Source organism: Oncorhynchus nerka, linkage group LG26 (assembly GCF_034236695.1).
Source record: "Oncorhynchus nerka isolate Pitt River linkage group LG26, Oner_Uvic_2.0, whole genome shotgun sequence".
Classification (NCBI taxonomy): Eukaryota; Metazoa; Chordata; class Actinopteri; order Salmoniformes; family Salmonidae; genus Oncorhynchus; species Oncorhynchus nerka.
In genome coordinates, this window is record NC_088421.1 from 30,377,810 (window position 1) to 30,398,668 (window position 20,859).

At 46.9% G+C, this 20,859-nt stretch overlaps 2 protein-coding genes across 3 annotated transcripts; one reads left to right on the plus strand and one right to left on the minus strand.

Moving 5' to 3' along the window:
• The first annotated feature begins 1,640 nt into the window (after nucleotides 1-1,640).
• On the plus strand, nucleotides 1,641-12,755 carry LOC115125903 (small G protein signaling modulator 3). Its single transcript, XM_065010952.1, is given in 23 exon segments — nucleotides 1,641-1,808; nucleotides 3,070-3,177; nucleotides 3,477-3,631; nucleotides 4,781-4,807; nucleotides 4,809-4,847; nucleotides 4,849-4,967; nucleotides 5,313-5,458; nucleotides 5,718-5,951; nucleotides 6,027-6,212; nucleotides 7,204-7,249; nucleotides 7,252-7,286; nucleotides 7,289-7,383; nucleotides 7,708-7,751; nucleotides 8,124-8,176; nucleotides 8,299-8,406; nucleotides 8,409-8,453; nucleotides 8,529-8,599; nucleotides 8,707-8,755; nucleotides 9,696-9,781; nucleotides 9,871-9,968; nucleotides 9,971-9,992; nucleotides 10,314-10,374; nucleotides 10,850-12,755. Coding segments are annotated over 23 exon segments (2,079 nt in total). The 3' UTR covers nucleotides 10,934-12,755.
• On the minus strand, nucleotides 12,568-20,450 carry LOC135564696 (GTP-binding protein 1-like). 2 transcript variants are annotated; one of them, XM_065010386.1, is made up of 13 exons: nucleotides 20,228-20,450; nucleotides 19,894-20,074; nucleotides 19,392-19,575; nucleotides 17,814-17,978; nucleotides 17,051-17,174; nucleotides 16,695-16,809; nucleotides 16,445-16,589; nucleotides 16,176-16,358; nucleotides 15,706-15,841; nucleotides 15,389-15,567; nucleotides 14,947-15,111; nucleotides 14,204-14,254; nucleotides 12,568-13,924 (listed from the first exon to the last, which is right to left on the minus strand). In XM_065010386.1, exons 1-13 carry the CDS (start codon nucleotides 20,433-20,435, stop codon nucleotides 13,814-13,816), a joined length of 1,947 nt encoding a protein of 648 aa, XP_064866458.1. In that variant the 5' UTR covers nucleotides 20,436-20,450; the 3' UTR covers nucleotides 12,568-13,813. The 2 variants fall into 2 exon arrangements, with proteins under 2 accessions (XP_064866458.1, XP_064866459.1); XM_065010387.1 differs by lacking the exon at nucleotides 14,204-14,254.
• Between the last annotated feature and the right edge of the window lie 409 nt (nucleotides 20,451-20,859).

A 20,859-nucleotide genomic window follows, 5' to 3' on the forward strand; every position in this document is an offset into this window, starting at 1 on the left:
AGTGGAGGAGGAGAAATCATTACAAGTGGAAGCAGACCTTAGTGGTGGAGGAGGAGAAATCATTAAAATAGAGGAGAAATCATTAAAAATAGACCTTAATTGGTGGAGGAGGAGGAAATCAAAAATGGAAGCAGACCTTAGGAGGAGGAGAAATCATTAAAATTGGGAAGCAGGCCTTAGTGACAGTGGAGGGAGGAAGACCTCATTAAAATAGGGGAAGCAGACCTTAGTGGTGGAGGAGGAGAATCATTAAAACAGGGGAAGCAGACCTTAGTGGTGGAGGAGGGAGAAATCATTCAAATAGGGGAAGCAGACCTTAGTGGTGGAGGAGGGGAAGCAGACATATGGTGGATTGTTAAAACAGGGAAGCAGACCTTAGTGGTGGAGGAGGATAAATCATTAAAATAGGGGAAGCAGACCTTAGTGGTGGAGGAGAGAATCATTAAAATAGGGGAAGCAGACCTTCTTAGTGGTGGAGGAGGAGAAATCATTAAAATAGGGAAGCAGACCTTAGTGTGGAGGAGGAGAAATCATTAAAATAGGGAAGCAGACCTTAGTGGTGGAGGAGGAGAAATCATTAAAATAGGGGAAGCAGACCTTAGTGGTGGAGGAGGAGAAATCATTCAAATAGGGGAAGCAGACCTTAGTGGTGGAGGAGGAGAAATTGTTAAAACAGGGGAAGCAGACCTTAGTGGTGGAGGAGGATAAATCATTAAAATAGGGGAAGCAGACCTTAGTGGTGGAGGAGAAATCATTAAAATAGGGGAAGCAGACCTTAGTGGTGGAGGAGGAGAAATCATTAAAATAGGGGAAGCAGACCTTAGTGGTGGAGGAGGAGAAATCATTAAAATAGGGGAAGCAGACCTTAGTGGTGGAGGAGGAGAAATCATTAAAATAGGGGAAGCAGACCTTAGTGGTGGAGGAGGAGAACTCGTTAAAACAGGGGAAGCAGACCTTAGTGGTGGAGGAGGATTAAAACATTAAAACAGGGAAGCAGACCTTAGTGGTGGAGGAGGAGAATCATTAAAATAGGGAAGCAGACCTTAGTGGTGGAGGAGGAGAAATCATTAAAACAGGGGAAGCAGACCTTAGTGGTGGAGGAGGAGAAATCATTAAAATAGTTAAAACAGGGGAAGCAGACCTTAGTGGTGGAGGAGGAGAAGCAGACCTTAGTGGTGGAGGAGAATCGTTCAAATAGGGGAAGCAGACCTTTAGTGGTGGAGGAGGAGAAATCATTAAAACAGGGGAAGCAGACCTTAGTGGTGGAGGAGGATAAATCATTAAAATAGAGTGGAAGCAGACCTAGAAATAAAATAGGGAAGCAGGACATGAGTAGTGGAGGAGGAGAAATCATTAAAATCATTAGTGGTGGAAAATAGGGAAGCAGACCTTAGTGGTGGAGGAACATTCGTTAAAACAGGGAAGCAGACCTTAGTGGTGGAGGAGGAGAAGAAATCATTAAAATAGAAGCAGACCTTAGGAAGCAATTAAAATGTAGTGGTGGAGGAGAAATCATTGATTAAAACAGGAAGCAGACAGTGCCAAGTAACAGGAATGCAGGGAGTATAACCCTGAACAACGATAACTGCAGTTGAACACATCTCTCTCCCCTTCAGATGGAGTAGAGCCAGAGCCAGGAAATGAGAGCCCAGAGAGGACCCCAGCAGAGGCTGCGCTGGCAGAGCCCACCTGGGTTCACCCACAACCGTGGGAACCTGACCTGGGACCTCATCTCCCCCCCGTCCTGCCCCCTCTGAACGCCTCCGCTCCCTGGTGCTGGGGGCATACCACACAGCATGAGACCACAGGTAAGGGCTGGGGGCCTAGAGGGGGCATACCACCACAACATGAGACCACAGGTAAAGGGGCCTAGGGGGCATACCACACAGCATGAGACCACAGGTAAGGGGCCTAGAGGGAAACACAGCATGAGACCACAGGTAAGGGGGCCTAGAGGGGGAAAACACACAGTAGAGTTTTAACAAAGGGAAAAGGCAGAATGAGACCACAGACCAGTAAGGGGAGATAAAGTGGTCAAAGGGCCAACTTCTACTACGGTGTATAACCTGATTCAGAGATGTCTGTTGTAGAGGCTCGACCGATTAATCGGAATGGCTGATTTAATTAGGAGCGATTTTCAAGTTTTCATAATCTGTAATCCGCATTTTGGACATCGATTATAGCCGATTACATTGCACTCCACAAGAGACTGCGTTGCAGGCTGACTACCTGTTATACGAGTGCAGCAAGGAGCCAAGGTAAGATGCTAGCTAGCATTAAACTTATCTTATAAAATACAATCAATCTTAACATAATCATTAGTTAACTACACATGGTTGTTGATATTACTAGTTTATCTAGCTTGTCCTGCGTTGCATATAATCAATGCAGTGCCTGTTCATTTATCATTGAATCACAGCCTACTTCGCCAAACGGGTGATTTAACAAGCGCATTCACGAAAAAAGCACAATAGTTGCACCAATGTGTACCTAACCATCAACATCAATGCCTTTCTTAAAATCAATACACAAGTATATATTTTTAAACCTGCATATTTAGTTAATACTGTCTGCTAACAAGAATTTATTTTAACTAGGGAAATTGTGTCACTTCTCTTGCATTCTGTGCAACAGAGTCAGGGTATATGCAGCAGTTTGGGCTGCCTGGCTCGTTGCGAACTGTGTGAAGACCATTTCTTCCTAACAAAGACCGTAATTAATTTGCCAGAATTGTACATAATTTTGACATAACATTGAAGGTTGTGCAATGTAACAGCAATATTTAGACTTTGGGATGCCACCCGTTAGATAAAATACGGAACGGTTCCGTATTTCACTGAAAGAATAAACATTTTGTATTTTCGAAATGATAGTTTCCGGATTTTACCATATTAATGACCTAAGGCTCGTATTTCTGTGTGTTTTTATATTATAATTATGTCTGATTTATATATAAACGTTATTTTTTTTGGTCCTCCAATCGGTATCGGCGTTGAAAAATCATAATCGGTCAACCTCTAGTCTGTTGTCTGACTGCCCCCCCCCCCCCCTCCTCTCTGGTCGTGCTAGTTGTGGATGCGTCTGTCTGGAGCTCTGCAGAAGAAAAGGACTACAGAGATCTCCTACAAAGAGATCGTTAAGAACAGCACCAACGACGAGACCACTGCTGCCAAACAGGTACTGGATGCTGAGGTACTTGTACATCCAGATGACTCCAGGTGGAGGGGTGGAATGGTACTGATGATGTAAGATGTTTCTCCCTTGATGAAAATCTGTGATTGAGGATCAAACATTGTTAACCTGTTTAAAAAAATATAAGTGATTTATTAATGGTCGATTATTCATTTATAGATGCTAATAAATCTGTAAACTCTTACAACACATTGGTTGAAAAACAATATTTCCCCTCTTTTGTCTTCCCTCTATCTCTCCACCCCTTCTCATCCCCACTCAGGTCCATCTCTTCCCCCTCTCAGATAGAGAAGGACCTGTTACGGACCATGCCCTCCAACGCGTGTTTCTGCAGCCTGCAGAGTGTGGGTGTTCCCAGGCTGAGGCGGGTACTGCGGGGCCTGGCATGGCTCTACCCAGACATCGGCTACTGCCAGGGCACAGGCATGGTAAGGAGGACGTTCTATTGTCATGCTCTATTATCTGTCTGGTAGTTACGGTCTATACACTTTCCTCTGGCTCTGTCTGGTAATACACTTTCCCCTCTGGCTGCCCTGGCATATTACCATCCAGGTCTAATACACTTTCCTCTGGGTAAAGACCTGGTACCATCCAGGTGACCTGGTAAGACATATAACTACCCATCCAGGTTAATACACTTTCAGACCTGGCATTAATGGTTAATACACTTTCCTCTGTCTGGTAACGACCTGGCATATTACCATCAGGTTAATCACTTTCCTCTGTCTGGTAAAGACCTGGCATATTACCATCCAGGTGAGAACACTTTCCTTTCTGTCTGGTAAAGACCTGGCATATTACCATCCAGGTTAATACACTTTCCTCTGTCTGGTAGGAGGCATATTACCATCCAGGTGAAAAGCACACTTTCCTCCTGGTAAAGACCTGGCATATTACCATCCAGGTTAATACACTTTCCTCTGTCTGGTAACGACCTGGCATATTACCATCAGGTTAATACACTTTCCTCTGTCTGGTAACGACCTACACCAGGTGAATTCCTGTGTAAAGACTGGTAAAGACCTTTCCTCTGTCTGCATATTACCATCAGGTTAATACACTTTCCTCTGTCTAATTAGCACTTTCCTATGATAGTAACGACCCTGGCATATTACCATCAGGTGAATACACTTTCCTCTGGCTGAGTAAAGACCTGGCATATTACCATCCAGGTGAATACACTTTCCTCTGGCTGGTAAAGACCTGGCATATTACCATCCAGGTTTACACTTTCCTCTGGCTGGTAAAGACCTGGCATATTACCATCCAGGTTAATACACTTTCCCTCTGGCTGGTAAAGACCTGGCATATTACCATCCAGGTTAATACACTTTTCCTCTGTCTGGTAAAGACCTGGCATATAGATCCAGGTCCCTTTCTGCACGTTTTAAATAGTATTTTAAATATTACTTTGATCTTGTGTTCTTGATGAACTCTTTAATCTAGAGTTTGTAATACCTCTACTGTAATTTCTATATGTTTTATCTGCCCAGACTGTATTTAAACACTTAATTGCCCCATGGGAACCAATAAAGATCTAATCTCTTCCTGTTTATTTTCTCCCGCTCTCCCTGTCCCCAGGTGGTAGCTCATGTCTGTTACTGTTCCTGGAGAGGAGACGTGCTGTGGATGATGTGTGCCCTGACCAGGGGCCTGCCTGCCCTCCTACTTGTCCTCCACCCTGCTGGGGGTCCAGACAGACCAGAGGGTCCTCAGACAGCTCATAGTCCAGTATCTACCAAGCCTGGACAGGCTTCTGCAGGAGCACGACATCGGTGAGAGAGATGGGGGGGGTTCTTTACACTTTAACACTCGTCTTATCCTACTTTGCTGGTAACTACTTTATGAAGGAAAAGGAACTGTGGTTGTCTCACACATAGCTAACTTAAGATTGAATGCACTAGTGTAAGTCACTCTGGATAAAAGCGTCTGCTAAATGACTAAGATGTTAATGTAAAAATGTGAATAGGGATCTAGGGGAGCTACAGGGAAACTGCAACAAGGCTTTTAAAGTCTGGTGTTTAGAGGCCACAAACATTGCTAAGAATGTCAGGTGTAGTGTAGGAGACCAACCTGCCTGTGTGTCCTAACCCTTCCCTTCGTCTCCTCTCCTCCCCCAGAGTTGTCTCTGATCACGCTGCACTGGTTCCTGACATCGTTTGCCAGTGTGGTGGACATCCGCATCCTGCTGAGGATCTGGGACCTTCTGTTCTACCAGGGCTCTGTGGTCCTCTTCCAGGTCACATTGGGCATGCTCAAGATCAAGGTGGGATAGTTGTTTCTCATTGGCTGGCTGGTTTGCTTTTAAACCAACCCCTACTCCCTAGACCTGTGTAGATCAGAAAGGATTGGATTGGTATTGAAAATCATACAGTAATAACTCCACCTCTTTTTCTTACATCTATCCAACCCTTTCAGATCTAGAGGCCTACAAGTGTCCTGGGGATTTGGGATTGGTCGTTCCCCTGTTTAACCCTCTCCTCTCCCCCCTACAGGAGGTTGACCTTCTCCTCTCTCCCCTACAGGAGGAGGAGCTGGTGTCCTCTGAGAACTCTGCGTCCATCTTCAACACGCTGTCCGATCTGCCCAGCCAGCTGGGTGACGGGGCTGCTGTACTGGGGGAGGCCATGAGGCTGGCGGGGGCGCTGTCCCAGGACACACTGGAGGCCCAGAGGAACAAACACCTGGCTTACATCCTCAATGAGCAGGCCCAGCTCAACACAAACAACTCCCACACACTCAACAACAACCTCAATAAAGTGAGTGGTCTGATAGAAGTGTGTGTGTGTGTGTGTGTGTGTGTGATAGCATGTCTAACCAGAGTGTGTCTATAGGTTGTGAGAGACAGTCGCCACGTAGAAGTCCACTCTGGAGCTCTCTGTTGTAAGTGAGGACTGCAAGTGGAGGCTCTCAAGTCTAAGAACATCAAGCAGACAGAGCTGAGTAACAGCGCTCCGAGAGGCCATCACCGCACCGCTGAACACTTCCACTGTCTGGACCCCGACACACAAGCACTGTGAGTCTCACTACTGAATCATATAGCTGTTTGGACCACCAAACACACCAGCACTGTGAGTCTCACTACTGAATCAGATTACTGAATCATATAGCTGTTTGGAGTCTCACACCAGTCATTTAGCACTGTGAGTCTCACTACCTTATGACATCAGTGGAACAGCCACTACTGAATCATATAGCTGTCTGGACCCCAACACACCAGCACTGAATCTCGTTACTGAATCATATAGCTGTCTGGACCCCCAACACACCAGCACTGTGAGTCTCACTACTGGGAATCAGACTTACTGAATCGACTCAGTTTCACTGACCCCGCGTTTAAGAGAAGCTGCCTTGTAGTAAGAAGTAGCTGAGCTCTCCTAAATACCATGCACAATGTCACCTTTTAGCCTATTTGGCATGGTGACAATGCTAGGTAGGGTTATCCTGGTTATCTTGTGGGTCGCCTTTGCTGATAATTAGCAGAAATGTGTGACTTTCTGGTCTCTGAGCTCAGTCGCTGGCCGTTAAGTCGCTGAATGTATGAATCTCTTGTCCTCCCCATGCTGGTGCTGAAGACCTGGATGCCAATTTAAGGCCGCCCTCTGCCCCTCTGATTCAGAGGGTTGGGTTAAATGCAAAGACACATTTCAGTTGAATGCATGGTTTGTACAACTGACTAGGTTATCCCCCTTTCCCATGACTGATCTCCAGTAGATGGCTTTAGGTAGTGCCTGGTGTAATCGTGGCATGAGTCATATAATTGAATTCTTCCCCTGACACAGCAGCGCCGTGAGTCATGTTACCCAACAATGAGTCACTTTCGGTCATTAAATCAATGGTTTCTTCACACTGCGACACAGTTAGGAAATAGTGGAGTCATTCTGATTGACATGTTTGATGCAGTCACTAGCACATTCTGAGCTAATTTGATTAGATTAATCTATATCCCTCCCCCTCTCGCCTTCTCTTCATCTTTCTCTCTCTCCCTCCCGCTGTCCCTCTCCTCTCCAGGACCTGACTCCAGACTACTCCATGGAGAGCCACCAGAGAGACCACGAACTTCCCTGGTTGTGTCTCGTAACCGACGGAGGACGGGGCCAAAGCCCTGTTGGACTTTGAGCGCCATGACGACGACGAACTGGGCTTCAGGAAGAACGACATCATCACAGTGAGTGGACAGAACACATACATGTAATGGAGTTAAGTGCAGTAATCCCCACAGCTTTAAATGTTGCCATGTATTTGTGTAGCTCAATCCGTTGGTACGTTGTCAAGGAAGTTGGTCACGTGTGTTTGTGACAGAGTAGCACTAGTTGGAGCCCGGTATGGTACAGGGACAGTGGGAAGCTACTGTTAACAGCACACTGACTTTGTTTTTAAACACAGCGTGTGAAATGTATGTGAAAACATGCATATTTAAAAAAAAATATTTAAAAAAAATAAAAACGTTTTACAAAAGTGACTAACTCACTACTCCATCTCATCCCTCTGTTTTCTCTTTCTCCCTCTTCCCAGAAAAGATGAGCACTGTTGAGTGGGAGAGCTCAGCGGGCTGAGAGGTGAATGAAAACACCCATCTCTGTCCCAATCTCCCCTCCCCGTCCTGTAGAATGTCCATCTCTGTCCCAATCTCCCCTCCACACGTCCTGTAGAATGTCCATCTCTGTCCCAATCTCCCCTCCACACGTCCTGTAGAATGTCCATCTCTGTCCCAATCTCCCCTCCACCGTCCTGTAGAATGTCCATCTCTGTCCCAATCTCCCTCACGTCTGCAGAATGTCCATCTCTGTCCCAATCTCCCCTCCACACGTCCTGTAGAATGTCCATCTCTGTCCCAATCTCCCCTCCACACGTCCTGTAGAATGTTGTAGTCTATGTTTTCCCTAACACTTTGGGAACCTTCTATCTCATGATCTGTTCTCTTACTCAAGGTTGGTTTCCAGCCAAGTTCGTAGAAATCCTCGATGAGGCGGGCAAGAGGTTTGTCAGTGGTGTGTGTAGTCAGTCTAGTAAAAACAGACTTAAATTTGTCAGTGTTCTTTTAGTGGATATATCCAGTCTATGGGTTTGTCAGTATTGTATGTATAACTGGTCTGCTGTCCCCAGTACTCTCTGGCGGGTGATGACTCGGTGACTGAGGCGGTGACAGACCTGGTTAGAGGGACGTTGTGTCCTACCCTGAAGGCCATCTTCCAACACGGTTTGAAGAAAGCCACTCCATACTGGGAGGACCCTGCCACCCCTGGCTCTTCATAGAGGAGGTAGGAGACCGAGGGCTGGGTTCAGTGTCTGTCTGTCGGTGCCTTCCCTGACTGTTCTCTCTGTTTTCTCCTCAGGCAGCCAGTAGAGAGGTGGAGAGGGACTTTAACTCGGTCTACTCCAGACTGGTGCTGTGTAAGACCTACAGGTAACTTAGACACACACAGACCTCTGTACCATATGAACAACTAGGATTCCTACACAGTTGTCTTAGTTGTGTGGTGCAGTCCATCAGTTCTCTCTTTCTCCCCCCAGATTAGATGAGGATGGCAAGGTTCTCACACCGGAGGAGCTGCTCTATAGAGTGAGTCCTTTTGTAAATGTTATCCTATAACAAGCCTGTTTACTTCCTCACACCCCGCCACTAAAGACTTCCTCACACCCTGCCACTAAAGACTTCCTCACACCCTGCCACTAAAGACTTCCTCACACCCTGCCACTAAAGACTTCCTCACACCCTGCCACTAAAGACTGCCACTAAAGACTGCCACTAAAGACTCCCCGCCACTAAAGACTTCTTCATTCCATCTCCAAGATCTGAAAGAACTGTGTAATATGGGACCTAGTTCTCTATTGAATTTACAGTATCTGGGCCTCCTGAGTGGTGCAGCGGACTAAGGCACTCCATCACAATGCTAGAGGCGTCACTACAGACCCAGGTTGAATCCCGGGCTAGACTGACTATACAATAATTCACTGACAAACCTCTGGGAGGCCCATGAGGCTGCGCACACTGACCCAGTGCCGTCCAGGTTAGGGGAGGGTTTGGCTGGCTGGGATGTCCTAGGCCATGCGTCTGCACGCTGACTTCGAGTCGCCAGGTGTACGGTGTTTCCTCCGACACATTGGTGCAGCTGGCTTTTGGGTTAAGTGAGCAATGTGTCAACAAGCAGTGTGGCTTGGCGGGGTCGTGTTTCAGAGTATGCATGGCTCTCGACCTTCAACTCTCCTGAGTCCGTGCAGGAGTTGGAGCGATGGGGATGACTGTAACTACCAATTGGATATCACGAAATTAGGGAGATAAAGGAGGAAAAAAGTACAATTTAAAAATGATGATACTGGTATCTGCATTTCAGGTGCTTTCAAAGGGGGAATGAGGAACTGCCTAGTGGTAGGGCCGATGGGCTGTGAAGGTTGACTGTTAGAAACATAGGCCTTAGGCTACAGACAGTTTTACACTGAATGTTTTGTTCATAAGCATTTGTTTCAGTGATGCTTCAGCGCCCTCCGTCTGTCTCTTTCAGGCGGTGCAGTCTGTAAATATGAGCCACGACTCTGCACACGCTCAGATGGACGTCAAGTTCCGCTCGCTCCTCTGCGTGGGCCTCAAGTGAGTCACACAGATTCTCTCACTCAGAGATCCTGGCTGTCCCTCTTATCAGTGAACACTCCCCTAACCACATCTCTCTCACCCCACAGTGAGCAGGTGTTACACCTGTGGTTGGAGGTGTTGTGTTCCAGTATGCCTGCAGTGGAGAAGTGGTACCAGCCCTGGTCCTTCCTACGCAGCCCAGGATGGTCCAGATCAGGTGTGAGCTCAGGTAAAGATGAACCCGATGTTCACGAGAGAGACAGAGTGGGAGAGATTAAGAGAGAATGAGAAGAGATTGAAACGAATGATTGAGAAATAAAACAAAGAGATTTGAGTGAAACTGTGAGATCACAAGTGAAAATGAATGCGAGAGCGACGCACACAGACGGTGCCAGCAGACTATTACAAGATTAAATCACGCCATTCAAGCGTATTAACAGCTAGATTATTTTTGAAAGACTTAGAGGCCAGGATGAAGTGAAATTGATATAAAATGGTGTATGTGGGGAAAGGATGGTGGTGTGGTTTTAAAAAGGTGATGTTTCCTTAGGGTTCTCTCAAAGTTTGCCTTCAGTCTCTCTCAGGACTGTGAGCTGCCTGCCAAGAAAGAGGTAGGTATGTATGTATGTATGTATGTATGTATGTGTGTAAAACACACCCACCCACCCTGTGAACTCATACCTGTGTGTGGCTGAATTCTGCAAAACCATTCTCAAAGAAGGGGTTGCAGATGCGTTGGTTGACCATTACCTCTTTAGTTGGGATCTCTAGGTAAACTCTGATCTCTGGTCAATGTAGTTGGTCTAGTTACTCATCTATGGGTTTAGGGACTCGAATAGGAAACTAGAGTTATCTAAACAACAAGCTGTTCCTGGTTCAGTTGTTGGAGAACGTAGCTGGTGGTGGCTAGTGATAGTAGAATAGTGAACATTGGTGAAAACCATCCCAATGCGCACACCTCACCCATAACCCTTTGACCTCCATTGTGGACATTTTAAACTGCACCCAGCAACTGCTGTTCCTTATACACTCCCTTTAAACAAACAGCCTCTTTCTTTCACTCTTTATTCCCCCCCCCCCCTCCAGGAGAAAGATCAGAGGCCACTGAAGGAAGGAGTCCAAGACATGTTGGTGAAGCATCATCTCTTCAGCTGGGACATTGATGGCTAGAGACACACCCAAAGCCTGCAAAGAACTCCCCTGCCCAACACATGCTGTGTGTCTACCAGAGTGATCTTTCTGTTTCTTTCATATTGACTGCTATGTCAGAACCCACTACTAGTGTTTCCATCACTACCTCTCACTAGGAAGTATTGTATTGTTCAGACATTTGATCATCATTCTACAAACACATCGATATGCATCGTGGTTTCCCTTCCTCGTCTCAACTAAACTGCATCCGAAGCCTTTCTACTGAGGATAGTACACTATAGGGGGCGCGTTCAGCAAGACGCAACTTTTTGGAATGTTCAGATAGAAATAAGCATTGTAGAACAAACATGCCTCTGACATGTAGAATAAGGAATAACATCAGCTCTATTCATGGCATTTCTATCTGCAATGTTTGGCAACTTAACGTGGCCAGGGTATCATTTGAGACACCAAAAGACTTTCCATGTCTATCAACTAATTACATTTACTTTCTGAACTTGCTAACAAATCAAAGGTCTTTTGATGTGTCTATTAAGGAAGCAATTAGTATGTAACCAAGGCTGTTAGTTCTTGGGTGAAGCTACTGTGTATGTTGTCCACACCAGTGTTTGTGATACTTTAGATCAGGTGCAGAAGACTAGGAATATACAGAAAGTGCTGATTGTAGCATTCCTTAGGTACAGAGTAGTCAACTCTACTGTGCCATATGAAGTATTTCCTCAGACTCAAGGACTGGTGTGTATCACTAAGAACCAAACCGGGAGGAATGTACCTGAATTTGTCCCAGAGAAACTTGTTTTTGTTGTGAAACGTTTTGCTACAGTGGGCACTGATCTGATGTCGTAGTACCACCTGTGTCCGTGTGTCCTGCTACCAGTACTGTCGTAGGATGTGCTGATTGAGAAGTGGAACGTACTCCTGTGTTCCTGCTACCAGTACTGTCGTAGGATGTGCTGATTGAGAAGTGGAACGTACTCCTGTGTTCCTGCTACCAGTACTGTAGTAGGATGTGCTGATTGAGAAGTGGAACGTACTCCTGCTACCAGTACTGTAGTAGGGTGTGCTGATTGAGAAGTGGAACGTACTCCAACCACCCTGTCGATCTGTGTTGGTACCCAACAATCCCATTCTACTCTGCATTCCATCCACTATTGTCCCCAAATGTTTAGTGCCAACATGGCTCTCCGTTGTGGGCTACTAAACAGTGTATCTGTAGTAGTCACTTTGCTGACTGGGAAGAACTACTGTACTATGTAAACTTTCAGTTCATTTCTTTATTACAATGGATGTGTCCATCCGCCATCAAACTAACCTCCATCTTGGTGTGTAATTACTGAAGAAAAGCCACTTGACTTTCACACATCACCTTGCAGTAATATTACACTATATACATCAGAAAATCAACTCAATCTCCCTGTTGTGCTCTGATATGATATGAAAGGCAGTGTATTTAACCATCAGAAAATGGTGGTATATTATCCCAGTAACTTGTATTCATTCCCCTCATCTTAACCCGTAGCAATAGACTGCGTTGTGCTGACTTCTGTCATACTGCACAGAGACAAATGGTATCAGTTCAGACTCACTAACCTCACTGAAACTGTACACAACGTTTTCACTGTTTAAATAAATTCATTTCATGTACAACACAGTTGACCAATCACAGATCAATAAAGCCTGTTTTTATTGGTGAATGTCAGAAGCAAATGGAATTCCACAACTAAGTAAACAGTGATGGTCCAAACAACACTGCGACTATTATTACAATCAATGTCTTACTTAAACAGTTGCTAATCAAGTGTACATTATATTCTTAAATAAACCTAATTTTCAGTGTAAATGGAATCATTTATTTTAGACAGGACAAGTGGCCTTCAACTCCTCTCGCCTCCAGAAAAATGACGAGAACGTGGATAAATGCGCTTGTATGAAATGACGACTCCTCTGCTCAGGCAAATTACATTTACAGGTGTGATCCCAAAATAAGTGATAAATGCGTGTTTTTGTCAGACAACAGCTGATCCACAGGGGGTGTAGTATATTTGTAAACTCTTCAGAGAAGAGGAGGATACACATGACTGTCCTCCATGAAAGGTGGCTATCGAGGAGGGGAGGATATTTTTCCATTTCGCCCACAAACACAATCCCTTTCTGGGCCATGGAGGATGGATTTGAGAAAGGGTGTGATGATAGTCAGACAAACCCTGGCTTTCCTTTTGGTCATAAATGGCCAATAAAACATCTTATCTACAATATTTCACTCATAATGAAGGCCCACTAAAATGTACCATTCACTATGTCAGTTGTGACCTTACTTCCTTTCATTAATCTTCACATTTTAGTATAAAATTAAATAGAAAACATGCTTCATTATCATATTGGGGGATTCTAGTGGTAAATAGGAAATGAGAGAAACTAGTATGCCTGCTAAACAGTGAAACAATGAGCTATAGTGCATGGAGCTGGGTTACTCTACTATAAGGGAATAGCTGCTCATGTGGCTTCGGGCCCATGAATACCTATACACAGTATTACAGTGATTCTCACCGTACACCCAATGAAAGAAGGCATATCAGGTTCATATACTGTAAATATAAGGATGCTTTCTAAACTAATCGGAGATAAGATGAGAGTGAGGAGGCAGAGGTAACCATCTACAAGCACAGAGCTGGGAGCTGCTTTTCACCTAGACTTTCTCTGGTGTGAGTGATAAAGACACTTGATAAGGCGATAGATAGCCGGGTGGTATAGAGGGAGAGAGGTGGGGAAAGGGACATTTTATGACCCCATTTTTTCGACGGGTTTGTAGTAGAGTAGTTTTGGGAAGGGGGGGTAGTTGTCTGCTGAAACAGCTGGATGGAGGAAGTACTGTAGTTTGGGGGCTGAGAGGGGTGTAGTTTAGGAACCTCCTGTGCCTGCTGATGACGGGGCTGCTGTGGTGGAGCTGCTCTGGTTTGATTTGCCTTTATGTCTCTGTCCTCCTCGTCTCCTGCTCCCTCCTGACTTTGTCTGTAGAGAACAGATCCCAATCAGACAGACGGAGAACAGAAACAACTGGGTTAACAGAGGTTACCATTCAAAATCACTTCCAGCTAAGACTGATGTTATCAAACGGAACTACATGCTGTGGACACATCTCTAGAAGATTCATGTTTGGTTCACATCAGTTGAGGCATGCATTGTTTCAGGATATTTACAGAAGTTACTGGACAAGACTCATTTGACCTAATTATCTTGTTTACCTGCCTGGTTCCCATTGTTTATCTTGCTCTGTTTGTTTCTGTTTACCTTGCTCTCTTTGTTTCCCTCATTACTCTGAGGGTCATCCTCCCCCTCTGTCTGAGGAAGCAAGCAAAGCACCAACACAGAGAGAGGAGGAATGGAGGGAAAATCAAGGATGTAGTAACATTGTAATGCACAAAGAGAATGAAGAGCAAATTAATGTGGAAATTGAAAAGAATGCAGAGAATGAAACAGGGTGAGAGGAAAAGAGACAGGGTGACAGGAGGAGTAATCAGTAAATGAGAATAGCAATGAAAAGGAAGGAAACAGGGTGAGAGGAAAAGAGACAGGGTGACAGGAGGAGTAATCAGTGAATGAGAATAGCAATGAAAAGGAAGGAAACAGGGTGAGAGGAAAAGAGACAGGGTGACAGGAGGAGTAATCAGTAAATGAGAATAGCAATGAAAAAGAAGGAAACAGGGTGAGAGGAAAAGAGACAGGGTGACAGGAGGAGTAATCAGTAAATGAAAAGGAAGGAAACAGTAGGGTGTGAAAACATGAAGAGGAGAAGAATAGTAGGAAAGGAGAGGTGTTAGGCAGATCAGACAGACACAGCTACAGAAGAAAACATTCTAGAAGCAGTAAAGCAAGTTAAGAAGAAAGCTTACGCACCACACACACACACATAAGTTAAACACTTACACCTATTCAACTGCCCTGAAACTATTACTTTCACGACCCGACCCGCCATCTAACCATCCCCTCCACTCCCTTCCTTTCAATTCGTTCCTTCACTTTCTCTCTCTCACCAGTTGTTGTGATTGGTGCGGACTGTCTGGTCGGGCTGTGCTCGCTTCGTCCTCATTGGCAGGCGTGGTTCCATCCTCTCTGCGGTACGGGGCCTTTTTCGTAGACTGCATTTTGATTTGCGGGGGTTTGAAGTTTGACGGCAGATTATTGGTCGACTGCAGCAGCTGTAAACACCCACCCACCAATAAGATTAATGCATGAGGGAAGTACTCTGCATGCAGGTACTCTGGTGGCTTTATGACCTTTCGTAAACCATTCAGAACCATTCATAAGCCTTTAAGTTCAGACCTTGGTGATGATACCCACAGCCTTGGTGTATCCCTCTGAACACCAGTCTACTCTCTGGTATGTGGAGGAACTCTGGGGTCTTCATGAGCATGATCCTTCATAAACCCTTTCCAACCCTTCATAAACAATTCATAAGCCTTTCTAACCCCTGACCTTGGTGATGGTGCCCACAGCCTTGGTGCGTCCCTCTCTGAACACCAGTCTCTGGTCTGTGTGGAGGTACTCGGGGGTCTTGATGAAGCGGAAGTGGACCGATGCCTTGTCCCCTGTTCGTAGACAGTCTCTGTTCATAGTCAGGATAGTGGCTGTCTGCCTGATGCTGCCACAGTGCACTGCGAAGGGGGAGAAAGAGGAATGACGAGAGAAAGAGAGATATATAGTCAGACATGAGACAGCTGTGTGTGTGTGTGTGTGTGTGTGTGTGTGTGTGTGTGTGTTTCTCTGTGTGTGTGTGTGTGTGTGAGTCTCACCCATGGCCTGGTAGCGGGGTGATATCGTAGTTGGGTGGTGCAGAACCAGAATCTCAGCCATAAATTCCCATGATGCCTGTGGGTTTAACCTGGGGGACACCATCACCATGCCTTTCCTTATGGATGAACGCTTGATCTAAGGAGGGAGAGAGGGAGCGGGAGGGGAGGGGAGGGAGAGAGGGAGCGGGAGGGGAGGGGAGGGAGAGAGAGCGGGAGGGGAGGGAGAGAGAGCGGGAGGGGAGGGAGAGAGGGAGGGGAGGGAGAGAGGGATGAGGTAGAGAGAGAACATGGAGAGAGGGAGCGGGAAGGGAGGGGGTAGGGGGAGGGGAGAGAAACAGAGAGACTTGAGGTATTGACTCCTATTCACTGCAAAAAACATTCAGTTCAACTAAACATTTATCTATCTATGCATCAGAAAAGTGTTGTAATACCAAACATCTCCAGCAGGGAACACTAAAGAGAAAACATACCTTTTTGAGGGCGAAGGAGGCAGTCTGTCCACCTCTCACCTCCTTGACTGGCATCCTCTTTCTGTGGATAGATTTGACTGCAATGGGGAGGAAACTGCCCAGTGGGTCTGGGCCTAACAACATTGTGTCATTCAGACGTATCAATCCACGTAAAGTAGTCCCTGAAACGACTGTGCCTACACCCTGACGGAGAAGGTAAACATGGTTAGAGAGGTGTGTGTGTGGCATCAATATGCATGTGTAGCAGCTGCTTTGTGTGTGTGACTAACCGGTACTGAGTAGGTGTCATCTATCTGGAACTCTGCAGGTTCGTCTTCTCTGAAGGAGGTTTTAGAAGACAGCAGGTTGAGGAACATCTTCAGCAGGTCCATGTTCTCTCCTGTCACATTGGAGATCTGGAAGATTGGACACATCCTACACACACAAACACACTGAATTATGGTCCCCTATAATTGAAGCAAAATCCAGTTTATAAAGAGTGTGTGATTGTGGCTACAAAGTGTGTGCCTTAACGTTTACCTCTCAGAGCTGAAGTTGGAGGCTGTGACGATGACGTCATCTTTGTTTTGGACCAGAACAGGGATCTTTCTGCAGCCTGGGGACTTTAGTAACCTCTGGAGCAGCTTTAACGTCTCTGTTACAATAACACAACCAGTAAAGTCAGGTTTTGTGATGACTGTCAATATTGTAACCAAAAAAAGGGGGAGGAGGGGTCCTCATCACTAAATCTAAGAGAAAGCAGTATGGTGGGGTAGAGGGAATATGGTTTCACCTGTATAATTATTTCATATCAGTGCAGATGTGGGGAAGGAGTCCAGGAAAGGAAGCAGATTTAGACTTGAGATGCACCCAGAAAGAGAAAGAAAGGAACTGACCTTGTAGGATGTTGGCAGGACACATGTCTATCTTGGTGACCACTACGAACACAGGCACATTGAGGGCCAGGGCCAGACCTAGATGCTCCTTAGTCATCCCTACGATACCTGCATTACTGCCCACCTAGAGAGAAGATGGGAGAGATAGACAGGGAGAGGGGGTAAAGAGAGCAAGGGGAGGGTAGAGAGAATGGGGGTGGAAGGTGTAGAGAGAGCAAGGGGGTGGAAGGAGGGAGAGAGCAAGGAGGGGAGGGAGGAAGAGGAGGGGAGGGAAGGAAGGAGCGAGAGAGCGAGCGAGGGAAGGAAGGAGGGAGAGAGCGAGGGAAGGAAGGAGGGAGAGAGCGAGGGAAGGAAGGAAGGAGGGAGAGAGCGAGGGAAGGAATGAGGGAGAGAGTGAGGGAAGGAAGGAGGGAGAGAGCGAGGGAAGGAAGGAGGGAGAGAAGGAAGGAAGGAGAGAGCGAGGGAAGGGAGGGAGAGAGCGAGGGAGGGAAGGAGGGAGAGAGCGAGGGAGGGAAGGAGGGAGAGAGCGAGGGAGGGAAGGAGGGAGAGAGCGAGGGAAGGAAGGAGGGAGAGAGCGAGGGAAGGAAGGAGGGAGAGAGCGAGGGAAGGAAGGAGGGAGAGAGCGAGGAAGGAGGGAGGGAGGGAGAGAGGAAGGACGGAGGGAGAGAGCAAAAGAACATGGTGAAAGATTCATCAGTGGTGCTGTTGATGGATAGTAAAGTCAGAAAAAGCACCAACGCCCACACACTACCCCCTCACTCACCATGAGCATGCAGAAGTCAGGCAGGTGTCCAGTCATTCCAAACACTGTGGTCTTGAGATACTTCTCATGTCCAGCTAGGTCTATGAAGGTGATGACCTTAGAGGACCTCTCACAGATCTTAGTCCAGTCTAGACTGCCACCATGGCTGTCTGGCTTATTCACCACCTAGGATACAGGGACAGAGATTACACACAACAACAACTTCATGTCTCCATCAGATCCTCCTCTCCACCCTCTCCGAGTTGGGCATCTCCGGCGCGGCCCACGCTTGGATTGCGTCCTACCTGACAGGTCGCTCCTACCAGGTGGCGTGGCGAGAATCCGTCTCCTCAGCACGTGCTCTCACCACTGGTGTCCCCCAGGGCTCTGTTCTAGGCCCTCTCCTATTCTCGCTATACACCAAGTCACTTGGCTCTGTCATAACCTCACATGGTCTCTCCTATCATTGCTATGCAGACGACACACAATTAATCTTCTCCTTTCCCCCTTCTGACGACCAGGTGGCGAATCGCATCTCTGCATGTCTGGCAGACATATCAGTGTGGATGACGGATCATCACCTCAAGCTGAACCTCGGCAAGACGGAGCTGCTCTTCCTCCCGGGGAAGGACTGCCCGTTCCATGATCTCGCCATCACGGTTGACAACTCCATTGTGTCCTCGTCCCAGAGCGCTAAGAACCTTGGCGTGATCCTGGACAACACCCTGTCATTCTCAAATAACATCAAGGCGGCCCGTTCCTGTAGGTTCATGCTCTACAACATCCGCAGAGTACGACCCTGCCTCACACAGGAAGCGGCGCAGGTCCTAATCCAGGCACTTGTCATCTCCCGTCTGGATTACTGCAACTCGCTGTTGGCTGGGCTCCCTGCCTGTGCCATTAAACCCCTACAACTCATCCAGAACGCCGCAGCCCGTCTGGTGTTCAACCTTCCCAAGTTCTCTCACGTCACCCCGCTCCTCCGCTCTCTCCACTGGCTTCCAGTTGAAGCTCGCATCCGCTACAAGACCATGGTGCTTGCCTACGGAGCTGTGAGGGGAACGGCACCTCAGTACCTCCAGGCTCTGATCAGGCCCTACACCCAAACAAGGGCACTGCGTTCATCCACCTCTGGCCTGCTCGCCTCCCTACCACTGAGGAAGTACAGTTCCCGCTCAGCCCAGTCAAAACTGTTCGCTGCTCTGGCCCCCCAATGGTGGAACAAACTCCCTCACGACGCCAGGACAGCGGAGTCAATCACCACCTTCCGGAGACACCTGAAACCCCACCTCTTTAAGGAATACCTAGGATAGGATAAAGTAATCCTTCTCACCCCCTTAAAAGACCTAGATGCACTATTGTAAAGTGGCTGTTCCACTGGATGTCATAAGGTGAAAGCACCAATTTGTAAGTCGCTCTGGATAAGAGCGTCTGCTAAATGACTTAAATGTAAATGTAATGTCTCCATCTAGAAAACCAATTCATCAACTAAATGATCAATGAAGCAGGCCTTACATTGTCCTCTCTCAAGTGTCATGTCAATGTTATCCCAGTGTAATCTCCATCACCTATAAGCCCTTCCTATGTCATCTCCCTCACCTGTCCCTTCTGGTCGAAGCCCAGGATGTCGTTCCCCACACTGCTGGTCCTGCCACTCTCCATTTCATGTTTGTGTCTGAAGAGTTTCTGGCGGGCGAACCCCCTGCCGTTGTCCAGTTCCCCGTGGGTCAACACCCCCAGCAGGGTGCTCTTACCTGCATCTACGTTACCCACCACCGCTACCCTGAGAGAGGGGGAGAGAGAGGGAGAAAGAGAGAGGGAGAGGGGAGAGGGGAGAGAGGGAAGGAGAGATTTGACATTTGGGACACAAGATCAGATCAAGATGAAGAGGAGAGGGATGAAAACAGAGTTTTGCTCGTGTGTTGCTTTGACAACACTGGATCTCCCCCCTTTATGTCAACGTCCCCTTAAGCTTTTTTGAATTTAAATTGCATTTGAGAGACATGCTTGTCCTCGTCAGCCCAGGTCTAATGTCAAAACACATCTAATTGTTGATCAAGTCAGCCTTTGACCCCTGACACTTGACCTTCCCCCAACTCACCTGACCTCCAAGAAGTCTTGATCACCCACACGTCGGCGGATGAGGTAGTCGCGTACCTGCCCCCCAGCTTCGATACGCTCCCTCAGCAGGATCAGCTCTGACTCGGTCTGCTCACACAGGGACTGAACTGTGGCTACAGACGCCTCCATGTCTCCCTCATCCAGACCATAGTCACCTCCGTCTGATAGAAAGGGATGAGGGGTGAGGGGTTGGGGGGGTTTATCGGTGTAAAATGTCACTCGCTACAGTAAGTGACTGATTCTGTGAGCTAGTGAGTGTAGGAGCAAATCAGTGCATACTGTATAGCCTCATTAAGTGAGTGAGGCTGACTTACCTGAGCCCATCCCAACAACGTAGATGGTCTCCCCACAACCCTCGTCCATCCTCTCCCGGAGTTGTCGTAGTAACGAGTCATACTGCTCTCCATTAGGGCTGACCAGGGCCAACTGACAAGCGAGGGAAGGAGAGAGACAGAAAATGGTTGATGTAGGCCTGGGTATCCTATAACATGGCCATGGTGGAAAGCCTACACATATTTCCATTGATATAGGCCTACTTGTACTTTATATAAAGCTATAGGGCTATTCATCTTGTATTGTCCTCTATCTGGGTAGAGTTGTGAATGCTACACCATTTCTGTGAAAAATGGATTATTCATCTCGTCTAAAAACATTTGACTATCTGGGTACTCAGATTTGGCTGTAGATTTACCTTACAAGCTTGCTTTCAGTCCAAATAAATATCTATACAATGTTCTCAGCTTAGGGAACCCTGATAAAGACCATTTATAGTTGTGAATACCCCACTATTTATGTGAAAATAGATTAATCCAAACAGTGAGGGAGTTCGTTTTGCATCACTCGGGCCCCGGTGGGCGGGGTTTGCACATTTAAAACCATTCCATTGGTCCTAAACTGAAATCTCTACCCACCCAGAGCACCCAGCCACGGAAAAAGAAATCGCCCA